The sequence below is a fragment of the Geospiza fortis genome, unplaced genomic scaffold (genome assembly GCF_000277835.1).
Source record: "Geospiza fortis unplaced genomic scaffold, GeoFor_1.0 scaffold172, whole genome shotgun sequence".
Taxonomy (NCBI): Eukaryota; Metazoa; Chordata; class Aves; order Passeriformes; family Thraupidae; genus Geospiza; species Geospiza fortis.
Window position 1 is genome coordinate 3,233,211 of NW_005054309.1, and position 9,245 is coordinate 3,242,455.

The 9,245-nt window shown below is 62.3% G+C and overlaps 2 protein-coding genes across 3 annotated transcripts in view; both read left to right on the top strand.

The window, feature by feature from the left end:
• The window catches only part of PRSS56 (serine protease 56), a 6,534-nt gene extending 2,868 nt beyond the window's left edge, over positions 1-3,666 (top strand). The window contains 13 exon segments of the mRNA XM_031055427.1: positions 4-99; positions 194-353; positions 492-634; positions 765-924; positions 1,009-1,071; positions 1,074-1,148; positions 1,241-1,402; positions 1,547-1,610; positions 1,820-1,982; positions 2,380-2,533; positions 2,640-2,720; positions 2,945-3,051; positions 3,167-3,666. Of these exon segments, the coding sequence (XP_030911287.1) occupies positions 4-99; positions 194-353; positions 492-634; positions 765-924; positions 1,009-1,071; positions 1,074-1,148; positions 1,241-1,402; positions 1,547-1,610; positions 1,820-1,982; positions 2,380-2,533; positions 2,640-2,720; positions 2,945-3,051; positions 3,167-3,340 (1,602 nt within the window). The 3' untranslated portion in view covers positions 3,341-3,666.
• Positions 3,667-4,317: 651 nt separating this feature from the next.
• CHRND (cholinergic receptor nicotinic delta subunit) lies at positions 4,318-8,362 on the top strand. Of its 2 annotated transcripts, XM_005418987.2 has the most exons (12): positions 4,318-4,446; positions 5,122-5,267; positions 5,445-5,489; positions 5,580-5,689; positions 5,805-5,960; positions 6,169-6,284; positions 6,539-6,739; positions 7,069-7,180; positions 7,303-7,417; positions 7,607-7,808; positions 7,916-8,034; positions 8,121-8,362. In XM_005418987.2, the coding sequence occupies exons 1-12, from the start codon at positions 4,395-4,397 to the stop codon at positions 8,301-8,303; spliced, it is 1,557 nt and encodes a 518-aa protein (XP_005419044.1). In that variant the 5' UTR covers positions 4,318-4,394; the 3' UTR covers positions 8,304-8,362. The 2 variants fall into 2 exon arrangements, with proteins under 2 accessions (XP_005419044.1, XP_030911365.1); XM_031055505.1 differs by lacking the exon at positions 4,318-4,446 and having other exon boundaries at positions 4,875-5,267.
• The last annotated feature ends 883 nt before the right edge of the window (positions 8,363-9,245 follow it).

Genomic DNA, 9,245 nt, shown 5'->3' on the forward strand with positions numbered 1-9,245 from the left:
GAGCTGGCCTGGACAGTGGTGGTGGGCGACCACGAGCTGGGCAAGCCGGGAGCGGGCAAACGGGCAGTCCCCGTCCGGCGCATCCTGCCTCACCCTAAGGTCGGTGGAGGTGGGCACCACCCCCACCTCCCTGTGCATGCCCCAGGGGCCCACACCGACACCCCCACATGGGCATCCCCGCATCTCCTTCCAGTTTAACCCCAAGACGTTCCACGGGGACCTGGCGCTGCTGGAGCTGGCAGTGCCGCTGGCCCCATCACCCACCGTCAGCCCCGTGTGCCTTCCCAGCGGCTCCACGGAGCCCAGCCCCGGCACGCCCTGCTACATCGCGGGCTGGGGCTCCCTCTACGAAGGTAAGAGACACGGTGCAGTCTTCCCCTCTGTGCCTTCTCTGGTGCCAACCCCAGCGCGGGGAGGCAGGGCAGGGGGATGTGAAAGAGAGGGAGATGTCCGGGCACAGGGCACCCCATAACGGGTGCCTTGCCTGGCAGAGGGACCAGCAGCCGACGTGGTGATGGAGGCACAGGTGCCCCTGCTCAGCCAGGAGACGTGCCGGGGTGCCCTGGGCAAGGATCTTCTCACCAGTGCCATGTTCTGTGCTGGGTATTTGTCTGGAGGCATCGACTCCTGCCAGGTAACACCGTGCCTGAGGGACTGACAGCACCCCACTTCAAAAATCCCTCACACAGTGCCGGGCACGTACACAGCCCATCAGTATGGCTGGGGTCCCAGCCCAGCCCAGTGCACCGGCATTTCCTCCGCAGGGTGACTCAGGGGGGCCGCTGGCATGTGAGGACCCCACTTCGCACCACTTTGTCCTCTACGGCATCACCTCGTGGGGGGATGGCTGCGGCGAGCGGGGCAAACCAGGAGTCTACACGCGCGTCACCTCCTTCACGGACTGGCTGAGTCTGCAGATGGACTGTGAGTGCTCCTGGCCGCACCGCAGGGGGCACGGACATGCCCAGGGGGTTTTCAGCTTTCATGGCAGCGCCGGTTCTCTCACAGCTGCCCCTGGCAGCCGAGAGCCGAGCTGCTTCGACCTGCTGGCCGTGGCACAGCTGCCCCCCGAGCTCGGGCTCCTCAGGGCCGGGCCACCTGTGCCCGTCTGGCCGAGGAGACCTGCCATGCCAGGACGAGACGATGTGGTGAGCTGGGGGTCGTGCCAGGGCTAGGGTGTAGGGAGGGACCCCGTTTCTGGCATGGGGTCAGGGTCACGTCTCTCCCTCTATGCCCACAGAGCTGCACTCCTATGCCCAGACCTTGGTGGATCTCTTGCACCAGGCTGGGGACTTCATCCGAAACCAGTTTGACTTCTCCTTCCTCACTCGCGCTCTGCCCCAGCTCCTGGGCAAGATCTACGGGCACTTCTTCCCTCCCCGTGTCCGCAGGGATGCCCCAGGTACTCTCCCAGGCTGGACCACCCCATGCCCACTTGGGGTCCCCTCAGTCTCCCCTGTGTTGGTGGTTGGAGCAGCAGCAGCCTGCCCTGGCTTCCCAACAGGGCTCCTCTATCCTTTGTCCTGTCCTTTTCTTGTCCCCACAGGCCTGGCTGTGGCAGGGGGCCAATCCAGCCCCACAGCAGTGGGACCCCAGAGACCCCTCAGCAGGTGAGGCATGGTGGGCCATGGCATGAGGGGCTAAAGAGGCTGGGGAGCTGGCTGAGATACTGGTGGGCACTGACACGGCATTTTGGGGACAGCCTGAAGCACTGGGATCCTGTTCTTGCTGCTACCAGGGCACTCTCCCAGGGTGCCCAGGTGGGGTGCAGAGGGTGGCATTGCCCACCCAGTCTGAGCTCCCCCCATTTTGCTTCCAGGTGGGGGGGCAGGCGGCTGCCCCCCTTTGCAGAGCTTTTTGGGGTAGTGGGACCCCAGTTGCAGGACTGGGTGGAGGCTCTGAGGACTGTGGCAGGGGACAGCCACCTGGTGACAACACAGGACAGGGAGCAGCTCTCTGGGGAGATGCAGCTCTTCCTGCAGGTATGTGGGGAGGGACAGGCTGGGGGACGCCTGTCCTCTTGCGACTGGGCCACCTGGGACCAATCCCCTTCAGTTCCCCTGTGTCCCCTCCTGACATCCCTTGGGTTCATTGTCCTCTGTGCAGCTGCAGAAGTGGCATCTCTCACTTTGCCACCAACAGAAAGGGCATCTCACCCTCCCCAAACAAACCAGTGCTCCGAGTCCAGCCAGTGCAGAGCCAGCCATGGGTCTGACCCTGCAGCTTAGGGTCTGACCCAACACAGCCACAAAGCACTTGCATGTCACCAGTGCCTTGTCTGACACCAGCACACCCATGCCCTGCACTCTGCCCCCATGCACGTGGCTGTGCCCACGGGTGCCCCCATCACCCATCTGGTCCCACTCTTCCCTTCGTCAGGGTGAGGATGTGGTGGAGGAGATGGTGGCACAGGGACGAGCCTTCCTCACCCAGCTGCGGGCAGAGCTGGACCTTGGCACCACCCTGGAAGCCATGGAACCACAATGGGCATCTGGAGAGCTGGCAGGGACCCCCGTGCCAAGCCATGAACCCCGTGAGCATGGAGGGACTGGGGCAGTGGGGCCGCAGGGTGTCCATCCACCAGCCAGCTCTGTGCCCGGCCAGTGCCCAGCGGTGTTTTACACCTCTCTTGGTGGCAGGGAGGGAGAAACGAGAACTGGTGCCCACGGAGCTGCCCAAAGTGGAGGAGGAAGAGGATGAGGAGGCAGGTGTGGGCAGAGGTAAGCTCCCACAGATACCACGGGGTGCAAGGCATCACCATGGGAACGGTGACAAGCCCAGCCTTGCGCCCCTGTCTTTTGCTATATTCCCCCGCTCTGCCCGTGCTCCCCTGGTGTCCCCAGAGCAAGGGTGCTCCTCCCTGTGGTGGGCAGCAGCACGGTGTCCCCACGACTGATCCCTGATGTCCCCTCCATGTCTCTGCTGCCTGTCTGGGCGGTTGCAGCCTGCCCTGGCCTCAATGCGTCGGCAGCGCAGGTGGGCGCGGTGCGGGACATGTACGCCTGGGTGCTGCGCGTGCCCGAGGCACAGCTGGCCATGACCTTCCAAGAGGTGAGTGCCACACACCCTGGCAGCCAGCCAGTGCCATCCATCCCCCCAGGCAGTGCCACTGTCCCACTCTGCCCGTGGCTCCCCTGGGCCTCATGGTGCTGTTGTCTCCCCACAGATCCTGGTGGACTTGGGCTCCAAAAACACCAAGGGACTGTACCGGGCACAGGTTCGGGCCACTGTGGGGGGCCGCCCCACGGCCTTCACTGGCCTTGTGGGGCTGGACAGTGACACACTGGCCCGTAGCATGCCTGGCCTCGTCGCTCTGGCTCTTGAAGTGCTGAAAACCTAAAGGGGCAGTGTGCTGGCATGGGGAGAGGGCACTGGGGCAGGTGTCCCTTGTGTCCTCCAAACACACTCCACACCCAGTCTTAGGCTCTTCCACCCCTTTCTCCCCAATTGTACCTCAGTCTCTCTTCCACCAGCACTTCCTTACTTCCCCAGGGCAAAGGGGCCCTGGCGGGTACCTGAAGCATCTCAGCCAGGAATCACAGTCCTCCTCTCCCCTGGAACCCCCACCTTGGCAAGCCCACCCTCACCCCATCTTCCCCAGAGGCACCTGAGCTGTTATTTATTTGTACAGAGAAAGTTTATTTTTCAATAAAGAAGGGCTCTATTTTCCAGTAGCTGGTGAATGTGAAGCAAGTACTGTGCCCCACAGTGCTGGTGAACTGGGTGACAGTGGAAGGACTTTCCAGGGGAGCTATGATATCCCATTGCATCCCCCTTCCATCCCCCTTCCATCCCCCTTGTACTCTGAAGTGATGCCTCCAGCCTTGGTTTCTGCTGTGCCCACCCTGGCGCAGACTCCCCAGCCCCTTCCCCAGGGGTCAGACATCCTCCTGTCCCTGCAGCACCCACAGCACAGCCCTGGTGCTCACCCTGGTGACACCCTCCAGGACCCACATGAAAGCTCCCAATGCAGGGGCCAAGCGTGCCCAGGGTCAGTGGTCAGTGGGGGGTGCCAGCCCTGTGCTTGGGCATCAGTGGGTACCCTGGGGACGCTGTGGGGTCCCTGCCACTTGGAGCAGCATCACTGGGACTGCTGAGCAGCAGGGCAGGGACAGCTGCTCCCCGTGCCCAGCAGTGCCTGTGCTGCGGTGCCCAGGCTCAGGCTGACACCCGTGGGGGCAGCAAGGGCAGCTGTGCCTGCCCATCTCCCCTTCCCTGCACGTGGGGTGCCGGAAGAGAGGGGCTGGAGCAGCTCTCTGCTGCTGGCACCCTTCCCCCTCAGCACCTGGCACCATCCATCTCCCGCTCCCTCCGGCAGCCGGACATCCGCTCAGCCAGGCCAGGCAGGGAAGCAGCCAGGGCCTGGCACGGCGTGAGGGCACCGCGGGCACGGCATGGGGAACCTGCTGCAGCAGCTGGGGCTGCTCGGGGCACTGCTGCTGTCGGGTGAGCAGGGGCTGGGTCATGGGGTGCCCTGCTGCATGGGGTGCCCAGGGGATTATGGGCCCCCTCGATGGGCTGGTGGGGGATGATGGTGGCAGGGTCCAAACTGGGCACCAGGGTCCCCAGGGCTGCATTTTGGGTATTACCTGGCATAGTCCGTTCACTGCGTGTCCTTTGTGCTTCTTTCCTGGCTGTGCCACCCAGAGCCATCTCCTTAGCCGGGCTGTGTTGTCAGTGCACAGTGTCATTGTGTCCATGTGTCCCTGTAAGGGTCTGTCTGTGCTGAATCTATGACCACGTGTCCCTGCACACTCTGGGTCTGTGTCCATGAGTCCACGTGTGTTCTGTGTGTACAGCCTCTATGGGCACAGTTCTACCATGTCTGTATCCAAATGTCTTGTGTCTGTGTCCCTCTCTGTGCTGGGTTTGTGTCTGTGTGTCCCTCTGTGTCTGTGCCCACGTCCTTGTCCCGTGTGACCATGTGTGACCAGGTGCTCCCATGTGTCTGTCATTCCTGCACGTCCATGTCTGTTGTCCTGTGCAGCACAGACCCGCAGTGTCCTGGCCTGTTCCTCTGTTCCTCTCCCCTCTATTCTTATACCACCCTGCCCCTGCTGAGCATCCCTAGGGGCCCAGTAACCCCTGAGCCCCCTGGTTTGCCTGACCCCACACCCCCAGGTGGGCTCTGTGTGAACCACGAGGAGCGGCTCATCCACCACCTGTTCGAGGAGAAGGGCTATGACAAAGAGCTGCGCCCTGTGGTCTCCACTGACGAGGTTGTGGATGTCTACCTGGCCCTCACCCTCTCCAACCTAATCTCACTGGTGAGTCCCGGTGGGCAGGGCCCACTGTGGGGTGTTCCCCAGCCATGCCTCACCCCTAGGGCTGGTTGCGTGGGGGGGAACCCTGAGGCTGCTGTCCCAGCCTGGGCTGGCAAGGGTTGGGGGTCCTGGGCTGGGGGGACACTCTGGCATCTCACTGCCCCGTGGTGCTCTTTGCAGAAAGAGGTGGACGAGACGCTCACCACCAACGTATGGCTCGAGCACGTGAGTAGGGGCAGGTGTCACAGCATCAGTTGTGCCACCGTGGGGTGGCCCAGCATGGTGAGGGGGTGACCTGAGGATCCTCCCCTCCAGGGCTGGACCGATTACCGCCTGCAGTGGAACAAGTCTGAGTTTGGGGGTGTTGAGGTGCTCCGCCTGCCGCCAGACATGCTGTGGCTGCCAGAGATAGTCCTGGAGAACAAGTGAGCTATGCCTGAATTTCCCCTCCCAATCCTTCCGAACTGTTCCCAGTGCCTGTCCAGGACTCCCCTGGCCCCTTCCCAGCCGTGCCATAACCTTGTGTCCCTGCTGGCACAGCAATGATGGGCTCTTTGAGGTTGCCTACTACTGCAACGTCCTCATCTACGACACGGGCTACGTCTACTGGCTGCCCCCCGCCATCTTCCGCAGCACCTGCCTCATCAACGTGGACTTCTTCCCCTTCGACTGGCAGAACTGCTCCCTCAGATTCAGGTGCTGCTGGCTGGGTCAGGGCAGCAGTGTGGCCATGTCACGCCTGAGTGTTTGCTGCTGCCAGCACCTCCCCTTGCTGTCGAGGTGCAGCAAGGTGGGGGTCTGTAGGTGACTTGGTGGCCTAAGTCCATCATGTTGGAGGTCAGGGTGGGTTGGGTGGTGGGTACCCAGCAGCCCCTCACTGTCTGACCCCCTGGCTGTGGTCCAGGTCCCTGGCATACAGTGCCCTGGAGATCAACATACACTTGAAGACGGATAGTGACCCAGACACAGGGAGGTCTTACCCAGTGGAATGGATCATCATTGACCCCGAAGGCTTCACAGGTAATGCTGGTGCTCTCTGCCATGTCCTGTGGCAGTGGGACACCATGTAAAGGTCAGGGGCAGGGGGATGCATTGTGGAGTGGGGGCACACTGCCATGGAGAAACTTCACTACCTCGGGCTTTGGCATCCTGGCACTCATTCCACCTTGGAATGCTATCCACATCCTGAGGGGGGAGATGGTCCTAGGGGACCTAGTGAGGACAGCCATGGCAGGTGTTCCCCATGCCATGTGCTGTCCCCTGTGCCCTGGCAGAGAATGGGGAATGGGAAATCATCCACCGCCCAGCCCGCAAGAACGTCTACCCTGACATTCCCCCGGACACCAGTGAGCACCAGGACATCACATTCTACCTCATCATCAAGCGCAAGCCGCTCTTCTACGTCATCAACATCGTCATACCCTGCATCCTCATCGCCTTCATGGTCATCCTGGTCTTCTACCTGCCCGCCGACAGTGAGTGAGCCCTGTGGCATGTGTGCCAGTAATGGGAGTCACATCCATGGGACACCTCTGTGTCCCACACCTGCACCAGGAAACACCCCAATGCCCAACATGAGGACATCCTAGAACTGGAATATCCCCAGTAGAACACCATCACCCCAGCCAGGCATCCTGGCAGAGATGTATTTGGGCACAGGATATCCCATGTGGGACCCCAGGGTACTCCCATAACAGAAAACCCCTTAAGGGGGTCATGGGACACTGGAAGGGCAACCTTGGCACTGGGGACTCTGCTAGAGGTACCTGGGGCAAGGTTTGCCCTGAGCTTACCTGTTCTCCAGGTGGTGAGAAGATGACCCTGGTAATCTCAGTGCTCCTGGCCCAGTCTGTCTTCCTCCTGCTGATCTCCCAGCGCCTGCCTGCCACTTCCCACGCCATCCCCCTTATTGGCAAGTGAGTCCTGGGCACCACTGAGTGCAGTGGGGACATTGTGGAGTCCCTTGGTGCCAGAGGGCACCTCTGCCTGTGCCCAGTCCCTGCGGCAATGCCAGCTCCAAGACCATGTTCCCTCCCAGGTACCTGCTTTTTATCATGCTTCTGGTGACAGCCGTGGTGATCATCTCCGTCGTGGTCCTCAACTTCCACTTCCGCACCCCCAGCACCCACATCATGTCTGACTGGGTCAGAGAGGTGAGCGGGGTGTGGGCTGGGGTGGGTGCACTGCTGGGTACAAGGGTCACACTGTACCCCACAGAGGGCATGGGATGGCAGAGCCCTGGCATTGCACTCCAGATGGAGTTTGTGGGCAGAAAGTGGTGGCAAGGCAGCAACACACTGGGGAGGTGGCCAAGGGACATGACATTCCCTCTTGTGTCCCAGGTCTTCCTGGAGAGCCTGCCCAGGCTGCTGGGCATGACACAGCCGAGCGAGAGCCCGGCGGGCGCCCCCTGCATCCGGCGCTGCAGCTCGGCCGGCTACATCGCCAAGGCAGAGGAATACTTCAGCGTCAAGTCCCGCAGCGAGCTCATGTTCGAGAAGCAGTCGGAGCGGCACGGGCTGACCAGCCGCATCACCCCGGCCCGTGAGCCACGGCCCCTCTGTGGGGACAGAGGGAAGGGTGGTGGGGCTGGGTCTCCAGGGCTGGCAGCCCTTAGGGGCCCATCTCACCGCCCCCTCTCTCATCCCCAGGCTTGGTGCCGCTGGGCATGGACTCAGGCGAGGAGCAGCCCTACGAGCACCTCAAACCCGTCATCGACAATGCCAACTACATTGTCAAGCACATGAGGGATGAAAACAGCTACAATGAGGTGGGGACGTGGGCACTGGGAGGGCAGGGGGAGCTCCCTGTGCCCCCTGTGCCCCTGCACTGCCTGGCTCCTGGCTGTCTCCACAGGAGATCGACAACTGGAACCGCGTGGCCCGGACCCTGGACCGCCTGTGCTTCTTCCTCATCACCCCCACGCTGGTGGTGGGCACCCTCTGGATCTTCCTCATGGGCATCTACAACCACCCACCACCACTGCCCTTTGCTGGAGACCCCTACGACTACCGGGAGGAGAACAAGCGCTTCGTCTAGGGGGCTGTGGGGATCCCATGTACCAGCCTCTCCCCCACCTGTCTTGGTTTGGGAAAATAAAGCTTCTTGCCGTGGGGCATTGAACTGGTGGCTGCCCTCAGTGTGCCCCAATAGGCACAATGCCCAGCCTCAACACTGTGTGTGTCCTGGGAGGGTGATGCCCACCCAGGGAATGGGTGTTGGATGTCCTGACTGTGGTGGACCCCAGCTGTGGCCAGAAGGGGTGTGGTGGTACTGGCCCTGCTACCCCTGTGGGCTGGGCACTTGGGGCAGGATGGGCTGGGGAAGGAGCTGCCCCTCCAGCACAGCACCGTCCCCTGCAGACCCACTGCAGCTGGCAGAGATGCCATCAGTGCCCACATTTCTCCCCGGCCCACATGATCCCCCATCTGGCCCCACAGTGTCCCCCCAGCACCCCCCATCCCGCAGTGCAAGGCAGGGGCCCAGAGAGGTGTCTCCTTCCCCAGCTCAGCAGTGGCATGCCAGGGCTCTGGTTTCAGGGGACACCTCTGACGTTCCCCCACCGGCAGTGGCCCAGGACAGCTGTCACATCCTCTCCACCGGGCCAGGAATCTCACCACACCCCCACACCCCCATCCCCTCTCCCTGTGACCGTCCTACATGGGGGCTGGAAGGATTTGAACCCCGGGGGGCCATCACTCCCCAGGCTGATGTGATGGGACTTGCCGGCCCCTTCCCCATCCTATATTCTGGGGGCAGTATCTGCCATGGCAGGGACGTGCTGGCAGGAGGACACCCCTTTCCCACACCCTGCAGGAGACGCACCCCTTTATGGGAGACACAGGGAACCCACTGCACGGAGCTCATTTTGCCCCTTGCTTCCCAACCTCTCCGGCACAAAATGCCAGAGGAGCTTCCCAGCTTCTGGCATGGCCGCACCAGCGGGGGCAGTGGGTGGTCACCCGGCCCTCCCGGGGCCCC